This window comes from Vigna angularis, chromosome 3 (assembly GCF_016808095.1).
Source record: "Vigna angularis cultivar LongXiaoDou No.4 chromosome 3, ASM1680809v1, whole genome shotgun sequence".
Taxonomy (NCBI): domain Eukaryota; kingdom Viridiplantae; phylum Streptophyta; class Magnoliopsida; order Fabales; family Fabaceae; genus Vigna; species Vigna angularis.
Genome location: NC_068972.1, coordinates 39,757,099 through 39,782,265, shown reverse-complemented (window position 1 = coordinate 39,782,265; position 25,167 = coordinate 39,757,099). Strand labels below are relative to the sequence as shown.

At 28.3% G+C, this 25,167-nt stretch overlaps 2 protein-coding genes across 2 annotated transcripts; both read left to right on the top strand.

Moving 5' to 3' along the window:
* The first annotated feature begins 10,437 nt into the window (after window positions 1–10,437).
* LOC108325568 (dirigent protein 22) lies at window positions 10,438–11,125 on the top strand. Its single transcript, XM_017558665.2, has one exon. The coding sequence runs from the start codon at window positions 10,479–10,481 to the stop codon at window positions 11,049–11,051; it is 573 nt and encodes a 190-aa protein (XP_017414154.1). The 5' UTR covers window positions 10,438–10,478; the 3' UTR covers window positions 11,052–11,125.
* A 5,528-nt stretch (window positions 11,126–16,653) lies between these two features.
* Window positions 16,654–21,060, top strand: LOC108324223 (uncharacterized). Its single transcript, XM_017557094.2, has 6 exons — window positions 16,654–16,859; window positions 16,964–17,014; window positions 17,233–17,284; window positions 17,649–17,707; window positions 17,913–17,958; window positions 20,723–21,060. Exons 1-6 carry the CDS (start codon window positions 16,734–16,736, stop codon window positions 20,863–20,865), a joined length of 477 nt encoding a protein of 158 aa, XP_017412583.1. The 5' UTR covers window positions 16,654–16,733; the 3' UTR covers window positions 20,866–21,060.
* The last annotated feature ends 4,107 nt before the right edge of the window (window positions 21,061–25,167 follow it).

The window sequence follows — 25,167 nt, the reverse complement described above, 5'->3', positions numbered from 1 at the left end:
TTAATATATAAAATAAATTTATATATTTATTAAGATATATTTACCAGAATTTATGTATTATTATAAATATTATTTAAATTTTAAAAGTAGTTATTAAAAGAATAAAATTGAAAAAACAAAAAATATATCAAGTTATATATATTATTATAGATAAAATAAATTTTAATTATTGAAATAAAAAAATATTACAAATAATATTATGTAAATAGATTTTTATTATGAATGATTATTTAAATTTGAAACAACAATTACTAAAATAATGAAAGTGAAAGTAATTACTTTATAATTAATTATTTGAATTTAAAAAATAATTACTACAATGATGAAATTGAAAATAATTTTTATTATGAATAATTATTTAAATTTTAAAAATAGTATTAAGAATATTAAAGAAAATAAAACACCAATAGTATGTAATTATTAACTTAAAAATAATTATGTAATTATTTTAAAATAAAATTATTGTTTTAATTAATTAATACATAACATTTGGTGATGTAATCACACACAACTGCACAGAATTTAAGACTAAATCTTCATTCCTTAAACTGAACCAATTTTATTTTATTTTAAACATTTATTTATGATAATTCAGTAGGTATATATAAAGTAGATAAGCTCGAATCGGAAACACTATAAAAAGATCAAATAAACTTCACTAATAAAAAACATATATAAAAAACCAATAGATGATGGAATGAGAAAAACTAAATAATAGGAAGACAAAATAACTACAAAAGTATTTAAAAATAAATAAATAAGTGAAAACAATGGTGGAATAATAAGGAGGTCTTATAATCCGACCAGCTATAAGTAAGTCGAAGAAACATAGGTGTCATGTTACGTGGGTGTGGTGATTGAATAATTTATCACTTATTATATGAGAAAACATAGCAGACAAAAATTACTATATATTTAATTATTTAAAAGTATAAATATCAAAAAAGTTATTCAATTATTTTTATGGCAGACTCTATTATTCAATTATTTATGAAGACACACATGGACAATATGTTTGATGTTTAATAATAATGAAAGACACTGTCAACTTCTTTTATTTTAATTTGTTCAGAAAAAAAAACAATAAAAGGAAAGAAACAAAAAATAAAAAATAAGTTTATGATGTAAATTAGTTTCTATTGAGTTTTATTGGAATTAGATCATCTAACAAAAAAAAACTCATTTTTAAAAATAATTTAGTCACATATTATAATATATTAATTCTACGTGTTTAATTTAATTTGTATATTTATTACTTTAAAGAAATGTTAGTTTTATCATTATACGATTTATATTAAGACTCATATTTATTTTATTTTTCATTCATAAACTAACTTTATATATATATATATATATATATATATATATATATATCACCTTAATATGAATAAATAACATTAAATAAAATTTTAAGATATTTATAAAAGCAGTTTAAAATTATATAAAAATTATTATGTAAAATATCTGTTTTTTTTATTATTGAGATATTGGACTATGGACTTTCACACATCTTTATTAATCCTTAGACTTGTTAAGATTTGGAAAATAGATAATATTTTTTATTTTTATATAAGTCATATTTAGGTCTTAATTGGAAAAAAGTGATGAGTTTATGTATTTGATTTATTTTTATTTATTTTTACCATATATCTATCAATATATAACAGAGCTTGTTATAAGGGTTCATATGATCAATATAATTTTTGTGCTTCCTGGTTGGAGAAATATAATCCATAGCTACTTTTGGTTGAGTAGTTAATAAATGTTCATATTAAATCATTAGGTTTTTTATGGTATGGGGGCTAAAATGAAGTTAGGTGAGTGAAAAAAAAATTATATTAAGATTATAATAATGGTTTTTAAAAAATTAGGTAAGTTTTTTATCATTAAATGTATAGTGTTTAGATATTTTGAACAATGATGATAATGTTTTTAAATGGCTCAATGATGATAATGTTTTAAATAACTCCAGGGTTGTCTACTAGGAGAAAGGAATATATATCTTTTAGGGAGATAACTTATGTTCTTAATTTTGTGTAAGCCTGATAATTACATATGTCATATTATAATAATTAGTTTGATTTAATTACATAATAAAATAAAATTCTTATTTTATGTGCAATGTACACTACAACTAAAAATTGTTATGCTCAAATTTCATATCTTACACAACCATTTAACCATTTGTACACAATGAGTGGATAGATAATATTCATCATATATATGATTGAGATTAGTATTATAAATCTCATTAAAAATTCAATTCAACATTTAAACCAAATATATATAGAGAATGTCATTTTTGGAGATAGTATTAAAGAAAGGTGATTATTTCACTTAGATGGCTGGTATATGAAATTAATTAGTAATGTAATATTTTTTGTTACTTTGATATTAGTTTATCTTAATTTATTTATGTTTAATTTTTCTTTACTAATTTTAAAGACTATTTTTAACTTATTTATCTTTATAAAATTATTTTTATTTATTCATTTATCTCGTCTAGTAATATATGAGTATATTATGTTATTCTTTATTAAAAACTTAATATATGAGAATAAAATTTTAAAAATTATATAAATCGTTTAACATTACTTATGCAAGAGAAATGTTTCAGACAATTTATATTTTCTTTTATCATCATAAGTTTTTTTTTACTTCTATCTTAAATTGTTCATTTAACCTTTTTTATCGGATGTTAATATAATTTCATATATAAGAATTTTGGCTTAATGGTACATGTTTGATCCAATCATTGGTATTAGAACTCATAATCAAATAGTGAGATTCCTAGTGGAACAATGGTTGAGAGAGAGATTATTGCAAATAGCATCAATTGTCTTATGACGAGGCCAAGTGGGTTGAATCATGATGTTTTTGTTGTACACTCTTAAGTAGAAAGAATTGCACCCTGACTAATAGTTATAATTTTTGACCTAGTGGTAAGCACTTGATTTAACAATAGACATTCCAATAAGGTTGAAACTTCAATATGGTATTCATAAATGGATGATCAAAAGATCAAATCGCTATTCATATCTTAGTGTTCATTACTTTTTTTTTCTTTCTCTTTTGGCTTACTCCTTTTTTTATCTTATCAATCGCAATCATCTAGCAACCTCACACTAGTAGAAAAAAACCAAGCTATTAAATAAAGTTATTGTTGTGAAACTTGGTAAAATGATTTTCAACTTATGCCTTTGTAGGTTTCATTATGGTTCCCCAGTATAGATAATATAATTCAAGTTAAGTCTTACACACTGAGATTAATATAAGAAATTTGAAATATAGAATTTTTTTCAATTTAGAAGGAACACTCTTTAGTTTTTGTGTAATGGACTTTGAGTCCTATATTGACAAAGATCAAATAGGATTATGTTTTTATCATTGACCTCTTTTTGAACACTGATCAACACTGTATTATAATTCAATTAAACATTAAGTTAAAGGATAAAGTTGTTTTTAAAAAAAGTTGATTCCTTTAATCAATATTTCATCAGTGGAAAGTTGCCTATTTAGTTTTGTTAAAACTTCACTAATATAGCATGTTCATTTCTAGTGTGTTTATCTAAATTCATTAAATATATTTAATACCTTGTCGCATTATTTTCACAAGTTGACTATAACAACTTTACTTTCTTTGAAAATTTTCAACCTTATTGTATTCTAATTTAACATAATAAATGATTATGATTTACAAAATGACATTTACGCTGTTAAGTCATGAAGTAGAAAATCTTACTTTTAGAACTTACAAGTTTTTCAACTTTTTCATGTTATGCACATAAAATTGTAGGTAAGTCATTATTCATGTATGTATAGAATTACTTATATTTATATTTATATGTGTCTTACAAAGGAGCATTTGGAGGTTGTGTGTTTGCTTAATTGGTCTTATATTAAATAATTTTTAAGCATGGATATGCTATATATCTTTATTATATAAAACTCAACATAGTTAATATTGGACATATTTAAAACTCCACAAGTTGAAGTAAGCATTCAAACTCAAAAATTTGGTTTCTAGTGTTATAATCAACTTCCATACGTGTAAAAATGGCAAAACAGATTAGTCAACCTCGTTTTGGTCCATCCCGCCACTCACCCAAAAAAATGAGACGAGCTTGGCTAGTTCACTATACTAAAATGAGTTGAAAATTTTGACCTATCTTGCCAATGGGTGGGCAAACCTATCATTATTTGTTTAAAGAAATTGTTTATATGTATATTTACTTCATTATAATAAGTTATTGAAATTTAACTTGTAAGTGTTAATAACTTAAATTACAATATTATTGCATGCTTGCATCTTTAAGTAATATAATGTGACAATTTTAATCTTTTAATTTTTAATTTAAAAAAACGTGTCAACCCATCCTGACTCGCCTTTGGTCCATCAATTTAGCGAGTTAGACGAACAAGTCAAACCAAACTTGTAAGTTAAGAATTCCAACCAACTAGCCAATTTTTGGTGGGTTGCCAAGCAAATTCATGGATTATAACCTACTTTGTCACCCCTAGGACTACGTGAGTCAACCTTCATAAAGAATAAACAATATTGTAATTTGTTAATCATTGTGTATACTCAATTTGTTATTGTCGTATGATCTTCATGTTATTTTTATCATCTATTTATTAAATAATGTCTATTATATTTTTTTTTTCATGTAAACTTTGTATAAGCTTTAAAAATATTTACTCTTCATAAAAGTGTATTGTGTTTTAGTACTTAAGTAGTCTAATAAAATTTATTTTAAGCTTTTTTTCATTTTCTCATATAAACTTATATTTATTGATCCAGAGGCAAATAAAAACATAGCTTTATTTATTATCAACAAAGTTTTATTTATATCAATAAAGTTTTTAAAATTAGACTATTGTCTATTTGTGTGAAATTTCATGTGTTTTAATATCGTCTCCTTTTCCTACTTCAAAAATTCAATATATCGTACACAAACATCGAGATAATTTGAGTAACCCTACTTGACATTTACACAATTATTCATCACACAAAATTGTTAGTAAAACTTTTATCTCATCCGAAACATACCTTAATATTTTTTAAAGTGTCATGATAAAACTTTTCGTCACAATCTTACATATTTTATAATAATTTCCAAAATTTCTTTATCCACCTAAGAGCAATGTGACTTGTGTACATGAGAGATAACTCCATCATGTCTCACTGGGAAACTATTAATATGGTTATATCAATCAACTTTTAAATTGTCCCTCCAATTTTAAACAAAAAGAGTATATACACTTTGGACAGAAGACAAAAGACAATAGTAAATTATATGCATAAGAGATAACTTCATTATGTCTCATTGGAAGTTGCTAAGCAACATTGAAGTATTCATATTTTATAACATCCCATAATCTCACACTTGAAAATTCATAGTTGATATATATATATATATATAAGATTTCAACTACAAACTCATAAATATAACTCGAATTCTTCTAATTTATTCTTCTATCTCTTTCTTCATTGACACTGGATCAGACGACATTCCTTCATCTGCTCCCGTATAACGAATTATACGATCATTGCACATACACAAACACAAACAACTAGGGTGAGCTAACATGCAACAAATCATTTATAAAACATGCATAATTACTTTGATACAAACATCATATAATAATTATGTCAGACACCCTCATACCATCATACCACAATCACACCATAGATACTAATCCCATCATACCACAATTCCTAATAGACACTCATCCCACAATACCCAATAAACACTCATCCCACAATACCCAATAAACACTCATCCCACAATACTCAATAGACACTCGTTCCACAATACCCAATAGACACTACAATACCCAATAAACACTCATTCGGATGATACGTTGATGAGCGGTCACGGGAGGTTATGCACTTGTGATGACTTCTACTTCTTCTTACAAATACACTTTCAAAATACTCCATACCATTCACAAGGTTAGTCCTCAACACTATGTCCAAAACCGGCACATAGACCAGGACCTCCTGCCCCTCTCACCACATAATTCATCCTTCTTTACTTGAGACTGGATGATTATTAGAGTATCAGGATAACCTCCAACAACAGGACCCTCAACATCAACATATACACAAATACCATATCATTACAGAATCTCTCCACGAGACTCATACCATGCTCATATTCCTCAACTCATATTATACCATTAAAAAATCTTCCCATAATACTCATATCATGTTCAGATGCATAAATTCAAAACCAATATAATAAAAAACAATCATCACAGAAATCATACAAAATGAATATATCACAAAATAAATTAACAATACTAAAATATCACCATAAATGGTCACCGGAGAAGAATCAAATGTTTGACGAATCAAACTCACCATAGACGCCAGTACATATGACTAGTCACAACTTATTGGATTTGACCAGGGCTGCTCTATGATCAGGGATGTACCAACTCCGATTTTTAAGATTCCTCTATCCTACCATCACAATTATAATTCATAATTCCATATCTACCAAAGTAACATAAATTCATCAGAAATTTTCATTCCAACAAGATATATTGCACAATAATTTAACAGTACATAATCTGTTCAACAAGATTTAAGTTAAGAACTTGTCGAGTAGACTTCCAGGAAAGAGAGGTGCGTCACAATGGACAACTTAAATACCAAGTCTTTCCTTAGCCAAAGTGTTCATCAACTAGTTTTAACAAATTTCTTATTTACATATTCAAAAGAACAACATATAATATTAACACAGAAATTCAATATAGATAGATATATAACAAGCACATATGTTTTTCATTAACAGTATTCACACAGAATTTCAAGACATAAATAGTAATAAAACAATACTAAATCATAATATAAAAGCTTAGAAAGGTTAGCTCCCCTACCTCTATTCCAGACTCAATCTCTTGCTCAAAATTTGTTTCTCCGAAAACCCTCCAGAGCCTCTACTCTTCTTGCAACTAAAAATTTCTTCCTAACTCTTTCTTCTCTATTTCTCACTTGATTCTTCCTCTCTTTGTGCAGAATAGCCTCTCCTCTCATGGCTATTTATAGTTCAAAAATTTTACTATTCAACAATTTTTTTAATATTCTTTATTATTTTAATATTATTTATTATATTAATATTTTAATCACCACTTGACATATTGGCTCCCCCAATAATGCCTTAAAATCTGAGTGCTTTATCCACTATCAATATTTTAAATTTTTTTTTTAGAAAAAGGTAGAAGAGAGTTTGAAGCCATGTTCTTGAAATCACCACAATTTTCTACCAATTAAGCTACCAAAATTTCTTATTTAGCTTTACACATTTTATTTTTTACATAAACTTATTATATTTTCCATTCACAAAGAAATCTAGTAATAAAATGTTACTATTAAGGTAAATATTTTTCATGGGTCTTACAGTTTTAAACAAAAGGAGTGTATAAACTTTCAAAAAGATGAAGACAACATTTAAAGTTACAACAACATTGGAAACATAAGTAAAATATAATCTCAAGCATCCCTTGGGTAGTCTCTTTATTAACTTTCTGAATAATGTCAATTGGAAGATTTCTTAATTGACATTGAAAAATAATAATAATTGTATTTAAATGTTTACGCATCATAATAATACTAAACAATGTACGTCATAATACCTTGATCCTGAAAACCATTTATTATGATAGGTGAATGACTGATAAAAATATCTACGTCATAATAATACATTGTCATATTATAACGGACAAATAAAAATTTGTCATAATAAACTGTGCATATTATGATTGATTACAGAAACTTTCGAGCTATTGTGACGTAAATTTCTGTTACGTTATAATATGCGCAGACATACTATATCGCCCATAAATTTCACATAAAACAATGTTAAAATTTATAAACAAAACTAACTTAGAAATATTTCAATCTTAATCATATAAATAACGTTCCATTAACTTTGAATTGAAAAAGGAATAAAAACATAAAATTAAAAATATGAAAAACTTTAAATTATTAATTTTTAAATACATTTTTTTTAATTTTAAGATTTTAATTTTGTTTAAGAACATTATTTAAATGATATATTTTATCGTAAAATATTTTATTTTTCTTATAAAAGAAAATTTTCTCTTCGCATTCTCTTTTCAAATATAATTAAGGTAAAAAAAATCCTATTAAAATATGTGTTTAGTATTGGAGTAGTTTAATGATACTTCTTTTAAGCTTCTTTCATTTTGCCATATAGACTTATATTTATTAATCCACATTAGGTAGCTTAATTGGCAAATAAAAACATAGTTTTATTAATTGACAAAATTTTGAAAATTAAACTTTTGTCTATTTGTGTAAAATCTACTATGTGACTTGAGTAATATATCCGTACACAAATTTTGAGATGATTTGAGTAACTTATTTGACATTCACAAAATTATTCATCACCAACACACAAAATTACGAGTAAAAACTTTTATCTCGTCCTAAAAATACCTTAACATTTTTTAAAGTGTCATGATAAAACTTTTTTCATATATTACAACAACCTCTGAATTTCATTATCACCTAGGAGCAATGTGACTTGTGTAGATGAGAGATAACTCTGTTATGTCTAACAGGAAAGTTACTAATATGATGATTTCAAACAACTTTTAAATTGTTCCTCCAATTTTAAACAAAAGGAATATACACACTTTTATAAAGAAAAAAAACAACAATAAATTATGTGCATGAGTTAGGAAGTTGCTAATATGGTGTTATCAAGACTATTTGAAATTGTTCCTCTAGTTTTAAACAAAATGAGTGTACAAACTCTCATGAATATAAAACAAGAATTAAAGTTGCAAAAGTAAGTAAATATAATCTCAAGCAAACCCTTGTTAGTGCAGTCTCTTTTGATATATATAAAATATGGTGATATGTGCCATTATAGCTCTGTTAAACAATGATAGTGGTTTGGTTTCACTTTATTGATTGATTCTTAGTTTTTATATATTTATAATTTTTGTGATTTTATAGATTGATTGAAGACAAACGCACTTGGGTTGAAGAAAAGAACAAATTTAAATTGTTTAATTGATATGAGAGTACATTATAACACAAGTTAATCGATAAAATTGATAAAATATTGTACACTTTATTTGTTGTTTACTTATTATTGATATCTACTGTTCCTGGTCACTATTTGTAAATAAGAGTTAGTGGTTTTTAATCTTTTGGTACAGAGATTTAGTATTTGTTTTTATAATTAATGCCTTGAAGTGCGTGGTAACCTTTTCAATAAATAATAATAATAATAAAACGTGGTACACGACAGGAAGTATTAAAGAAATTATTTAATAATTAAAAAGTTAAACTTGCTTAATAGAAGTTACTAGATATTCTTAAACTAACACTTTAAGAATAAAAAAAAAGTTGTAGTAGATAAATTCAAAATCAAGGGTGTCTGATCTACTTAACCCTAAGCCAAATCAAGGTATTTATTTGGAAGAAAAAAAAGAGGAACATATTGGATATTTAATTGTTACATAGTTTTGTATGAAATAAGAACCAATAATTTCAATATTTCAACTAGATTCATTAGTTCTAGATGATGAAAGGTGTCTAAATTTTCAAATCAATCTATTGATTAAATACTTATAAAATGAAAATACATTTAAAAAAAAAACTTTACTTTAAAGATTAATTCTATAATATTTATATTTATATATACCGATTCGTCCTTTATTGTGTAAGAAATGCCATAATTACTGTAATATTTTTGTTTGATTATCTCGTCACCATGTTATGATATTTAAGAATCCGATTTAATTTTAAACCAAGTTTTATTTTTAAAAATTAAGCTAATATTGAGTTTACTGTCTTAAACATGTTTGTAGTTTGTAAAGTTAATGACTTTGCTTTTGTTTTCTATCAAAGAAAATTTTTCCTTTTTCTTATTCCTATAAAATTTAAAATAACTCTTTTTCAGTGCTTACAAAATATATAGACTTTTTGTTTTAATTCAGAAAAGTTTATATTTCGATTTTTTTTCCCTCCAAATGTTTTAATATTTGTTTTAATTTTAATATTTACTTCGAGATGAATTAATAGCCTTTCTTTTACAAAATTTAAGATTTTTTAAGTTAACGCACATCGATATTATATTAAAGCAGTAATATTTATTGAACACATAACTAATTAGTTAATATCTTACGATACTAATAATAAAAAAGTGATGATTTTAAATTTTAGAAAAATAAATGAGCAAACTAAATTTTTACTGTGTCTGAAAATATTAGTTATGACAATTGTAATATGGAGAATAATTATCGTATACTATTTTTAAGTTTTTGTAAGAGTGATGGTGTGAGAAGTGCTTATTCTTTACTATATAATATTTTCCAAAGAGACTTTATTTTATTATTTATTATTATAAAAATGATAATTATGTGCATATATAAGAAGTGCTTAATCATTCCTCACTTTAGAGTTTTCTTCTTCAAACAACTCTCACAAAACAATGGTGATAATTCCATTGGTTACCACTTCTCTCCTCTTCTTCTTCTTCTTTTTCTCGTCCGTCACCGTCGCTAAAACGCACCGTTTCGTGCAAAGCATTCCTCCTTCCTCCTTAGGCCTCCACCAGCAGCAGAAGCTCAGCCACCTCCACTTCTTCTTCCACGACGTTGTCGGCGGCCGCAACCAGACCGCGGTGCGGGTCGCGGCGGCACCCACCACAGACAAGTCCTCGACGTTGTTCGGCGCGGTGGTGATGATGGACGATCCGCTAACGGAGCTCCCAGATGCTGACTCCACAGTGGTCGGGAGGGCGCAGGGGATCTACGCGTCGGCGTCGACAACTGAACTGGGGTTTCTGATGGCCATGAACTTCGCATTCACGCAGGGGAAGTACAACGGGAGCAGCCTGGCCGTTTTGGGGCGGAACACGGTGGAATCAGCCGTGAGGGAGATGCCGGTGGTGGGCGGCAGCGGGCTGTTCCGGTTTGCCCGCGGGTATGCGCAGGCCAAGACGCATTCTATGAGCATGTGGGAAGCTGTTGTGGAGTACGACGTTTATGTTTTACATTATTGAAGGGTTTTGTATTACCAAAAAAATATGTGGATCCAAGTTCTTTTTCATATATTTATCATCATCTTTGTTTAAAACCTTTCTACGATATATCTATATATATATATATATATATATATATATATATATATATATATATATATAAATACAATATACTCTTTATATATATTTATATAAATAGTTTTTATTGTTAATAAAAAACCGTTTAATTGATGTCAATTCAATGATTTTCTTAATTGACATTGAAAAATAATAATAATTGTAATTAATGTTTAAATGTTGACAAAAAATAATCAACCTTGAGATTAAAAAAATTAGACTATATTTCATAAAAAAACAATGTTAAAATTGATAAACAAAACTATGTTAGAAATATTTCAACCTTAATCATATAAATGATGTTCCATTAAATTTGAATTGAAAAAGAATAAAAACATAAATTTAAAAATATGAGCAACTTTAAATTATTAATTTTAATACATTTTTTCTATTTTAACATTTTAATTTTGTTTAAGAACGTTATTTAAATGATATATTTTATCGTAAAATATTTACATTTTTTATAAAATAAATTATTCTCTTAACACTCTCTTTTCAAATATAATTAAGGGAAATAATTCTTTTAAAATATGAAGAGGACAAATGTGGCGGGACCATATTAGTTACTCTTTTATTTGTTGAAAATAAATTAAAAAAAAGTTGTCAAAGACTACCAAATATCAAATCAACTAGCTGCATCAATATATTAATATGAGAAAACAAATCGTTGATGAAAATAATTGTACATGCTTGACAACTATTCCAAATAAATCTCTTTTAATCAATATTGATTTGACAGTAACTATGTCCATTGCATTCATTATTGCATTCATTTTATTGATCCAAACACATCACTTCTGTGTTAGAGTAAGAGTAAGAGAGTTCGATATAGACGCAAAGTTATAATTGAGTTGTTAGATGATGGGTGTTCATGAATGTAGTTGAGTTGTTAAATGATAAGTTGTTTAGAGTGTAATTGAGTAATTAGATAATGAATTTGTTTCGGCAGGATTTAGATTTCTAATGTAAAACATTCAAAGTTGTTCGCTTCATTATTCAGTTGCGCTGTCTTCTCTCTTCTTCTTTTCCAAGTTGTGGGGGAGAGTGTCTGTAAAAGACACTCCGACGCTCCAGTCAGTGACTTTCTGTAATAATCTTGTAATCAAGATTAGTTATCAGAGTTCAAAGTTACCTCTTCCCTCAGACAAATATTTATAAATTATAAATTATGATGAGCTTACCATTAGGTCTGACTCATTAATCACCAATAAATGACATTATTCCTATTAATTGTCAATAAATGACAATTATTTTCATTAACTCCCCATCAACGGGCAGTTATTATTATTGATTACCTTAACGATTGTTTTTACCGATCAGTTAACTATTTATTCGCTCGGTTTATGGGCCTGAGAGGTATCATCGGTCGACCATGAGCCCAAAATAACTTAGAGGCTCTTTTGCACCTTTACCGTTCGGTCGGCTATGAACCCATAGTAACAGAATCATACGGAGGTGTAACTGAATTGTTATACAATGAGTATCAAGGGGTGTAACTAAGTTGTTAGATGATAGATCATTTGTAGTGTAATTGAGTTTTTAAAGGTGTGGATGGATCGTCTTAGGTGTAATTGAGTTGTTAGACGATGAGTCGCTTGAGAGTGTAACTGAATTGTTAGACATGAATTGTTTAAGGATGTAATTAAGTTGTTAGACGATGGGTCGTTTGGGAGTATAACTGAGTTGTTAGACGATGAGAATGGGTCATCTGAAGGTGAGGCCGAGTTGTTAGAGGATGAGTCATCTTGGATAAATCAGCTTGTTCCAAAATACTCATTGTAATTTAGTGACACTTGGATCGCTTGGGGTCAGACTGAGTTGTTAGACGACGAGTCATCTTGGAGAGATCAACTTATTCTAAAATATCCATTGTAATTGATTGACACTTGTCCAAAACCATGGATTTTTCGATCATTTGCATATGTGCTGATTTGACAGTTCACTTCTTTTAAAATATAAATACTCACCCATTTAATAAATCATCTTGTAGGAGCTCAACCCGTAAAAGCTCAATCTAAAGACTTCGTCCTGAAGGAAGTATGTTTGTAGGAGCTCCACCTAGAGGAAGTCGATTTGAAGAGCTCAACTTATTTGAAGTTGGCTTCAAAAAGGTCAACTTGTGGAAGTTTAGACTGAAAAAAATTGACCTAAAGAACTTGATTTAAAAGAACTCAATTGAAGAAACTTGACCAAACGAGTTTTATCATATCTCATTACATAGTAATTTTATTAATATATTATTTTTATATACAAAAATGAAAACAATTATTAAAAAAAAATCTCGCATAAGGACAAATCATTCAACTAGTTATGTTCACAAACTTGATGCAAAGTCAAATTCAGAAACCACATTTCTATACCTAAATTCCAAGCAAATGAACATTGATTAACTTATGTAAGAGTTTAATGACTAAATATTGAATGGTTTAAATTAGTTACATAATTTTTTTTAGAATATCATGTTGAAATAGTTGGTGCCTTTTAACTTTCTCATATTATACAATCCGCTCTTTATTTTTCTCTATTATTTCATTTAGGTTAATTATACATATAATCTTATTTGTTTGTTGTTTTTCTTAAATAGGTTTCTCCCTTATTTTTTTTTTGTCTCAATTGGGTCTCAATTTTTGAAAAATTAAAGTGATTAAGGTCTTGCCTCTAGTTTTGTACTAACAAGGTTAAAGAGAATGTCATGTGTTAGTTTTTTTTTTAAATATCTTTTAAATTATTTTTATTTTTACTTTTTATAAATTTAAAAAAATTGTCACACAACATTGTGCCACATGGAAATGACAGTGTGACGTAGCACTGACAATGCCACATGCCATTGTTATGCCCCTTGTCATTGCATTAATGTTAATTTGGTCCTTGTATTTCTATTTTGTCTCAATTTGGTCTGTGTATTTTTATTTTATTTTAATCTAGTTCTATTTTTTTCTTTAAAAAATTAAACAATTTTGTTCCTCTCTAAATTCAAACAAAATTTAATTTGTATATAAACCTTTGCAAATATTTTTAACAAGATTAAGATTAAGTTTATTTATATTTATATTTAGTTAGTTATATAAATGTTAATTATGTTTAGAAAAAAACATTAACATGATATGCTGGGGTGGAGTGACTTAGTGAATAAATTATTGATGTGAAAATGAATTTTTATGTCATTGATGTGAAATTTAACTTTTTTAAAATACAAATTTAGAGAAAATTTTCATTGAAACAATAACTAAAGGTAGTTCATTCTTTCTTGATCTTCCACATTAATTAAATTTTTCACGAAATTTTCTTTAATTTTTTATTTTAAGAAAATGAAATTCCATGTTATTAATTTGTTCATTGTTTTTTTTAATTCTTATAAGTATTTTTAAAGAATATAATTAAATTTTGTTTAAATTTGGGGAAGGACAATTGTTTAGTTTTTAAAAATATTAGGACTGAATTGAGACAAAATAAGATTTAATACATCATTTGGTTCCTACTTTTAGGGTTTTGGTTCAAAGTAATCCTACCTTTTAAAAAAGTTCAGTAAGACCTCATATTTCGTTAAAAAAAATGTTCAATTTGGTCCTTTTCGCTCACGCTGTTAAAAATATAACTATGCAAATGTCACCGTGGCATCTCATAATCTCATAAGCATGTGGCACACGTTAATAGGTGGACTTAAATGATTTTTTAATTTTAAAAAAAAAAATCCCTGCCACATCATCATCACCATCTCCAGACAAAACCTAATTTCTCTCCAATAAACCCTAGCTGCCGCACCATCCAGCACCGTTACTGTCATCCTCGCCAGCAGTCGTCCTCTCCAACGCATCACACGCCACCACCAAAGCTATGTGACAAGAACGCGAGAAACCCTAAGTCTCCACGGTTTGCTTGCAGGTCTGATTGTGGTGGCAGGTGGAGGCAAGCAGCGGCGCGATTAATGGTGGAGAAGAGTAGTGATTCGCGATCTGCAGCAGCTGTCGATTTGGTTGGTGGTTAGTGGTGGACAATTCTATGGTGGAGATTGGATGGCAATGCTGCTAGCGCGACGACGATTTGGCTGGTGCGAGAGTGAAAATGGTGAAGATTGGTGGTCGCGGCATAGCAAGAGATCGCGTTGGGTGGTGGTGCAAGAACGAAGGTGAGATGTGAAAGTGATGGAGGTGCAATAGAAAGGAGAAAACACTTTGGTGGTAGTGCGTGATGTGTTGGAGAGGACGACTGCCGGTGAGGATGGCGGTGACGATGCTGGATCGTGCGGCGGCTAGGGTTTCTTGGAGAGAAATTAGGGTTTGTGTGGAGATGGTGATGATGACGTGGCATTTGCACCGTTATGTTTTTAACGATGTGAGCGAAAATGACCGAAATGAACATTTTTTAACGAAATATGGGATCTACTGAACTTTTTTAAAAAGCAAGATTACTTTAAACCAAACCCCTAAAAGTAAGGACAAAATAAAAATATAAAAATTAAATTAAGACAAAATCAAAATACAAATATCAAACTAAGACTAATAGAATAACATGTGGCTTGAAAATGACACATAATACATACTATACACATAATGTTAGTTTGACACATAGTATTTTGTTTATTTAAAAGATAAATAAAAAAATAATTAAAATATATTTAAAAAAATTCAACAAAACCACCAAGTGACAACTGATATTTTTCTTAACGATTTAGTATAAAACTATTAGTAATAATTTAATTACTTTAATTTTTCAAAAAAATAGAAATTCAATTAAAATAAAGAAAAAATAAAAAATTTATTTAAGAAAAGTCACTATATGACTATCCATATGATTAAACTTCTCGTTTATTTTCCTTATATTTTTATTAAACTAAAGAACTTAATTTTAATTATTTTTATTGAGTATAAGGTATTTTAATAAAGTTTCATATATATCTTTTACGCAGACAAAATTAAAAAAAAAATAATAATTAAAAGTTCATTATTTACGCTGAATATTTTTTTATTTTTTTATTTTATAAATTCAAGTTCTACTATAGTTCCATAATCTTGTACAAACTAAGTAACAATAATATTTATTTTTACAATTTAATATTATAAGGTAATAATATGTTCCAGATTTTGTATGTTGGTTGGTCTAACAGTAACTTCTAATTTTTATTGTATAAATTTTTATTTATTTTGTAGATAATTTTTATTATAAATAGTTATTTTAATTTAAGTTTTCTTTAGAAAAAAAAAATCAGAAAATCTAAACAGGAAGTAGTTGTTGGTTTATTGAAGAATTTATTTTAAAAAATGTATTAATTTTGAAAAAAAATCCTTTTTTTTCCCTAAAGGAATTACTTCTACAATATCTAACGCGCCATTTTCTATTTTCGAAAAATCACCACTACTTAGAAAATATATAATTTGTTCTGAAAAAAAATATTCGAATTTGGAGATCTTTAAATAAATCGTTATCACTAAACGAATAAAAAAGGAAATTATGTAGAAGATAAACAAATCATAACAAAAATGATATGAAAAAGATGTCACAAATTTATTTTAAATAAAGTAAATTGCGAGAGTATTCAATATTCTTCTTCATCTTTCTAAACCCTTTCGTAGCAGCAGAGAGAGAGGAATGGGTACTCGAGAGGTCTACGAAGAGAAACTAAGGAGGGGAAATCTCGATCGCGATCCTACTCTCAACCCCGGCCTTGGTTCCCCACGATGCCCTCGTTGTCTCTCGCTTCTCAACCCTAATTCCGTTAGTATTTTTCTCACTTTCTTTTTCTCAAAGTGTTTGTTTATAACTGCGCTTAAGGTGTTCGATGAATTGACTCTACGAATCTGTCTTTGTTTTACGATCAGGAAAGAGGCGAGTGGACCATCACTCCCGTCTTGCACGACGCCACTGCTGTCGTAAGTTCCTTCCTTCCCAATTGGATCCGCTTTGGGGTTGTCGTATCATTATATATTGATTTTAATTCTGTAATGCAGACGAGGTTGTTGAAACATTGCGAATTTTGTTTTTAGGATTCAAAGTTCGAACTGACTTATTTTGGGCTCGAGTTCGGACTGTGCTTTTGTTTTAGTATTCTTTCTGGCTCCTTATTGTCTTTGTGCTTGCTGTTAAATAGGCTGGCTTGGGGATTGGTGCTATGCTTAGTGTAGTTCATGGTTTCAATACAGGTAAGCTTATTTATTTGTTTTCTTCTTTGTGGTATACCGTTGGGGATTATATTAGATTTGATATGTAATTTCTTTTCTGTATTAATCTCAGGCCATTTAATTTAGAAAATGTTTTAAGTATTTGTTTTTTAGTTAAGAATTATAATATAGTAGGACATTTTAATACCTTTGAAATTTTGGTCTGTGATGGAGCCAAATGCTGTCGTCGGATCCATATGTAGCCGCCCTCACGCTGGGGGATAAGGCTTTGTTGTTGTATTATAATATTTAGAGATGATGTTAAATCGTTTGTGCTGCTAATGGATTAAAATTAAAATTCATCTTCCTTCTTGTTGAGGATATTGCTAATTATCTTTGGGTGTAGGTTTGCCATATCTTCTAAAGGCTGTGAAGGGACCGAAGTGGCTTCCACTAGTCGTTGGGGTATGTAGGCCTTGATTGACTTTTGAGTTTGCTTTGCATATTGAAATTACTTGGCTTTATGCTCTGTTTCTGCCGTGAATAAACATAGCATAGAAGTTGGTTTCAAACGCCTTCCTTTTATACTGAGCATATTTGGTGCTTTGATGTACCATAGAGTTCTGTTTTATACTATAGTTATCTTATTTCTTTTATGGTTTGTTCACAGATTCCTCCATTGTTGATATTCTCAGGCATAAGTTCTGCTTTTGGAGGTAACTTCTGCACATGCCTACATCTTAGGCTTATATTTGGTTACTTATATTTTTAATAGGGCTTACTGAGTCACAGCTAAATATTTGACAACTATTTGATGGTAGTGGCTTTAACATAAAAGGAAACATGAACGGATAGGTTATACCCCCATTTGTTTCTGCTTTTGCCAATTGGTTTACTTGAATCAGTTTTGTAAATCTCAGCCTTGGGTATGTGTGCTAGTAACATGGAGTATATACTCCCAGTGTATGAAATAATATTCAAACAAATATAAAAAGCATTTATGATGACTGAAATGGAAAAAATAGCCTTAAGAGTCACAAATAACATATCGTCTAGCTACTATTGAAAATGCATGAAAAGATAATGACTCAGTTCAAGTTTAAGGTGTAACTGATGATATCAAAGACATTAGTTTTAGTAACAAAAGAACAAAAGAGACATCTTCTTTTACGTCTATAATCATCTGGATTGGGAAAAAAACCGAAGTTTCACATCAACTTAAAATAATTCCAAAATTTAGTATATATAATATAAGTGGGGTAAAATCTTCATCTTATAAACTGTTTTTGTTGAATTAAGTTTAGGTAAGTATGTATATTCCACTGAAAACTAAATACTGGAAAGTTTTCATTCAGATCATGCAAATTTGCTATTATGGGTGACTGCATTGCCTTGGGCAAACAAAGAGAAATTCTTTATCCCTGTTGTATAGGCTAAGGTTACCGTTATTGATAGTTTCTTAGTAGAACATCAGGATCCTTCTAAATACTTGGAGGATTGTGCTCCTTCTTAGTTGGGATGCAATGTACACCATACGGAGGAGTATTGTACATGCATTAGAAACCCATAGCCTGTTGGATGTGTTGGATGGATAGCCTGAGTTGAAGTTTATTTTGAAGTCCAAAATACCTGAGGGAACATTCAGGATTAGTTGCTCAAGCTAAAGACGGAAGAGTTAACAATCCACTGGTATATTCTAGAAGAAAGAAAAAGGTAAGTGAGATGGTAGTTAGTCAGTGATGCTCAAGTTGTCAGAAGTGAGGGACTGGATGGTTTATGGGGAAGAGATGTGGAAAGCGGAGGCCATTAAAGTGAGTAGTATTTCTCTGCTGGAGTGTGGAACAAGGATATTGTCTTCCTGTAGTAAGATTCAAAAGAGAGCTTTTAGTAGATCGTTACATGGGGAAAATTCTAGAAAGCTTTTAATTGCTCGTTACATTAGGAAATTCGAAAATCCTTTTGAGGAGTTTCTTAACCTAAGGCAAAGGGGGTCTATTGAACAATTTATCAAAACATTGAAGCTAATATCTTTTGATCCACGTCATTCCACTTGCCATAGCAGTATATAAACTTTTGTTGGAGTGGCTGCAGCCTGATGAGCATTGGAAAATTACAAACAAAAATTGGTTGAAGGTTCACCATGGACATGGGGCATTTTACTTGTTAGGCATTGCTCCACGTTCATGCTGATGTGAACTGATGTCGGATGAAAGATATTGCAGTTTTGAATCTCAAGGACTAATTTCTAAATTTATAAATCTTAGGGACTACAGTTAGTGATCGTAACAACTTTTAGGGACGAAAGTGAGAATGTACAACCTCAAGCATGGAGAGGCTGTACACCAGTGATTAGTGAAATGGAAGGGGAAATCTGTTGATCACTTAGTCAATTCCCCACATTTTGTCTTGAGGACAAGGAAATTCTTCAACAGGAGGGCAGTGATAGGGTCCATGAATCTGAAGGAGAGTTAATGATATAAGGCCTGAATTTTGGAGGGTTTACCAGAGGAGTGCAGAAGGGGTTACTAGCGGAGATTCAATAAATGGCTAGGCTGAGGTTAAACATTTTGTTATGCCAAAATTAGGGGTAGCGTCAGGTGGGTTTGAGAGGGAGAGATTTGAATTTTACAATACTCCTGTAGCGATGTGTAAAGAGCTTCTTCTCCAAGGTCTGTCCGAGCCTCTCTTTTTTGTTCTGGTTTACGTATATTTCACTGAAGCTTACTATAATACTGGGGATTTTTCTTTCAGTTCTTGGCGTTTTCCCTAGTATTTTGCTTTTCTGTCCAGTATATTTAGTTCGTTACAAGTCAGCCCTTACCATCTTGCATCCTGCAGTCATGAACAATTGACCATACATGCGAACCTGACTGTTTGAAGAGTATAAAGGAGTTACCCCCTTAAATTAAAAAAATTAATGGGTTGGTGGAAAATAGGTTTAAGTGAGAACAAAGTAGAAACTTCCTTTAGCATATGCAAGAGCAAAATAGAAGTCTTGCCATCTTCATAGACTCCAAGAGCAAATTAGAAAAGGGTTTTTTGTTTAAAAAGAAATGAAATAGACAATAGACTCCAATTTTGAGGAAGCATTGTGGTTGTAGTGCTGTGTTTAGGGTATATGACTATTCATGCAAAAACTTGACAACCGAAATAGGTGAATCTAGTGGAGCTTTGCAGTAGTTGGTGTCCCTAAATGGCATAGCTTTGCTGCAATTGCGCTTTTATTTGCTTGAATTGACTACTTTAGCATTAAGATGTAATATTTGGTAATTGATGCATGAAATACAGACTCTACTATCGATATTACTTATAGATTGAACTGATGTTTACAGTAGAATATGTTACTTGCCATGTGGTATGTCATACACCTTTCATAAGAAAAATCACTTAGAGGTCTTTTAAGTCTTGTAGTTTATTGTGTCGATGATACTATATGCTTTAAATACCTTTTAGTAATGTGGATACATGTGGAAATTTTAGGATATGTGCTTCCAAAGTTCACTCAACTCACCGTAACATCCTATTATGCTGCATCGAGTGCCTCACATTATGGAATCTCTCTTGTTACCCGACATATTGAAGAGAACTACAGCTCAAAAACTCAGCATCTCAAGAGGCTCTGATGATATTCCTTTCGGGTGTACTTACAAGGAAAATACATTACCTGGCAATTTTGTCTGCATAAACGTCCTGTGGATGGTTAGGATTGTTAAACCCTAGTAACATTTTTGTTTCTCCTTACGGAAATGCTTATATGTGAATAATCCTTGTTTATATTTTACTATTAAGCTTTGGTAATAAGAAGTCCATTTATTTAACTGTAGTGTGTAGTGTTTCAAGGGCAAGCAACTATGAAAAATAATTAACAAAAAATCTAGTCAACCTTATTTTTATAGTTATTTTATCTGTAAGGTTAATTTACATAAAACTAATTCTAGTCTGCAGCAGTTGAATGGGCCTCACATGCTCTGCTAGGGTATATTGGTGGTTCTACTCTCCTAAATGATTTAGTTATTGTTTCTCTATCTCTGTACTTTATTCTTACTCATAATATAAAACATGATTGACATGCCTTTTCTCGTAATTTAATTTGTTTAGGTTACGGAAGTGAATGCGTTCGTATTTAATATTATACATAATTTAGAATTTTAAATTGTGTAATTTGGAAGAATATTTTAGATTGTATAATTTTAGAATGAGATTGTACAATCCGAAATGTGGTTTTGAATTAGGTAATTTGATATTATATTTTGGTTTGCATAATTTACAATACGATTGTATAGTTCTGAATTATGTAGTACGAGATATAGCTTTATATCACAAAATCTGAATCTGTTTACATTATATAATTTGAGAGAAATGTATTTTAGATGGTTTTGAATTGCATAATCTAAAGGTTTTGGATTACTTACTTTAGAATATAGTTTGAAATTAATTATAAAGAGTAAATAACATGATAATGGTAATTTTTGTTATAATATGGGACGAGAGAAGAAATTACGAATATGACTAAAGAAAACCTAAAAGGAATGTTTAAATATACTTTGGGATGTTCATTATTATTATTTGGTAGTTGTAGGATGTGCTGAGAATCATTCACAGAAAGAAAGTACTTAAAAGAGGATTGTGTAGCGGATAACATGATTAAAGCTGTCAATGTAACAGAGATAAGGTTATACCAAAAATGTTACATAGTAAATAGAACACACCTAAATTTAGAGGGATTTTTCAAAGGGTATCTTCTAAAATATTTGATAGATTAATCAATTTAAAAGGGTATTTTCTTTTCAAACAAAACCTTAGTCTTAAAAAAAAAACTATTCTGAAATATATAGTTATTGTAAATAGGGCAGTAGCTAGATTGAAAGAATGAAGATAATATTTTTGTTGTAAGATTGAAAAAGCAGGTGTAGAATAATTTTGGCCTGTTTTGTAGAAGATTGAAGAAGTTACCTGGTTAGCAAACAAGCTACATCAATTTTTCCCCTAACTAACCCATTGGCCTACATCAATTCTCAAGTAACACGTTATGCCTTTTATTATTTATCAACATAATACATTTATTATGTACTTAAAATATTCGATTCTCCAACAGTTTAATTCTGGTTCTTATTTTGGTTATCAACACTTGAAACAAATGTGGTAACCATATTACTAAATTACAATCTAATTTCCCTTCCTCTTTAAGAAAATAAAATTAGATTTTGAATCAAATAATTTAATTAACAAAACAAAGAAATTAATATCAAACTAACTAATCAAAATAAAGAAAACTTATTAAGTTATTTACATAACATATAACATAATATATGTGGAAATTTTAATCATATATTAAAATAAGTTAATAACATATTTAGAAATTAAATTAAAAATAATGATTTAAAAAGAAATTAAATCACACATCAAATTTTAGAAATTAAATTAATAGTATATTTAGAAATTAAATGTGATTATTTTGATCTGTGATTTAATTTCTTTCTCAACTCTTTTTCTTTAATTTCTTTCTCTCTCAACTCTTTTGCTTTAGTTTCTTTCACTTGACTAATTTTATTTTTTATGTTTTTCTTTTTTTTTTCATCTTTTCCTTTTTCATCACAATTTGAGTATTTCTTCTTCCATATTCATCAAACATTTTCATTTAATTTCTATAGTTATGCTCTTTCTTTTCTTTCCTCAAAATTTTCTTTCAATTTTCTCTCCATATGTGAAAGAAACTCAACAACAAACAATTTGTCAAACAACTTGTGGTATGTATCAAGTTGAAGGACACTTTTAGTACTAATACCTCTAATAAATTTGAAAATACAAATAAAAATTAAAATTATTTATGAAAAAAAAACTCACATTAAAAGCCTAAGCTTCTCATACCAACGGATGAGAAATCAGTATGGATTGTTTTGATATTCAGTTTAAAGAAGCATATTGATGCTATACTTAATAAAAATGAGAAAACGAGTGATGAGGATAATCGTAACATTTTACCTAGTAAGATCAAAATTGATTTTTATAATTTAGAATTCTAGAAGCATCTCACAAATAAAAATCTCATTTTCTATCAAATTAATATATATATTCTATTTGTATTACAACTGAATTTTTATTAAAAAATGATTTAAACAAATTCTTTTACATTTTATATTAATTTTCAATAACTAATATTTAATATTAATTAATATTGCATGAATCATTATTTCTTATATTTAATTAAAAGATAAAAATTATAAAGAAACTAAAAGATCCCTCAACAACTTATTAATTTTTTAAGCGAATTACTTGAAAAATAAGAATTCCATATACTGTTTGTGATTTAAAAATAATAAATATTTTAACGTATGTTGTTAATTAAAGCATTTATTTAAAAGAGTTTAGGAATATATTAATTAAATATTTAATATATAATTTTAACGTTAATTAATTAATACTCTTTAAAAAATATTAATTATTAATATTAAAAGTTATAATGATTTAGACAAATATTTAAATATAAATTAGTAATAAATATTGTTAAAACTATTTTAAAAAACATTTATTATGAGTAATAATGATTTAAAAAAATTAATGTAAAATAAATTCGAGAAATGATTATTAACATTAAAGGTAAAGTTATATCAAAGTAACTTTATATAACAGATCATAAATGAGATAGAAGAGATAATGTAGGAAAAAAAGAATTGAAGAATAAGAACCACAATATATATGGAACATGTTTTGCTGTGACATTGTAAATCTTTTATATGTTAAAAAACATATCAATTTTATACCAATATTTTAAGGAAACACAATTTGTCCATGAAATCGTATATTTTGGTCTTAAAGTGAAACATATGAACCACATTAAATTCAGTTTTAAAATTATGCTACAGGGGACCATACTACTTTAGTAAATAATTATCACAATATTAATTCTATGCATTTTATTGTTTTCATTTTGTAGACTAAGCATCAGCAATACATTTCAACAATAAGACGAATTTGCTACTCTTTCAAAAGTAGATATTAAAAGATTTTTTAATATTCAATCTAATTTTATTTCTAACACAATACTATTTTAATTATTTTCTAAATGTATTAATTATTATAATTTATTTTATTACATGAATTAAATCATTCTTAAAGTTTTCACTTATTTTCTTCAACTATACAATTTCTCTCCTTTCATTTAAATTATCTCATTTCTGCCCTCTTTTTATCCTTCTATTTCTTTTTCCACTCATTCCAATATAAGGGATTAACATTAAAAAAATAAAACTTCTTATGGGAGAGTATTCTTATTCTAGATTGAAGTCAAACTCATTATCATTAAAATCTTTAATTTATTATCTATATATAGCACATATTTACAAATTCGACGAAAATTTAAATAATTAAAGCAGTAAAAAAAGTTAATAGTTTTTAATAGAAATTACAGGTTAACTTAATCAGAAGATTGACACAGTTTCAACAGTTTTAAAAATTCCTATTTTTGAGAGTTGATTGGAATCACTGAAAGACTTCCTAAAAGTTCAATTGGCCAATCCAAGATCCTATTTAACATTATGATAATCTAATGAACCAAGTGGGTCAGATCTTTTTCCCAATCAGTGAAAAAAAATTCAAGTTTATCTAAAGAGAAAATAAATAATTGGAATCATATAGTGCTATTATCTTAGCCCCTTTAGTCATACCTATATGCATACCATAGATATTTTTTTAGGAAGTAATATTTTATAGTTCAAGAATGGTACAATTGACAAAATAGTCATTCAAAATGTAAATTGTCACAACATAGAAATAGTCAAAAGGGTTAATTTCTAAGTTGAAATTTAAATCCATCACCATCATGATCAAAATTAGCATGAGTTTCTGAGACCTAGAATTAATGTAATGGACAAAATCACAGCAACAGATTTTGAAGTAAAGCCAATTGAAGATTCCATTTCTGATTT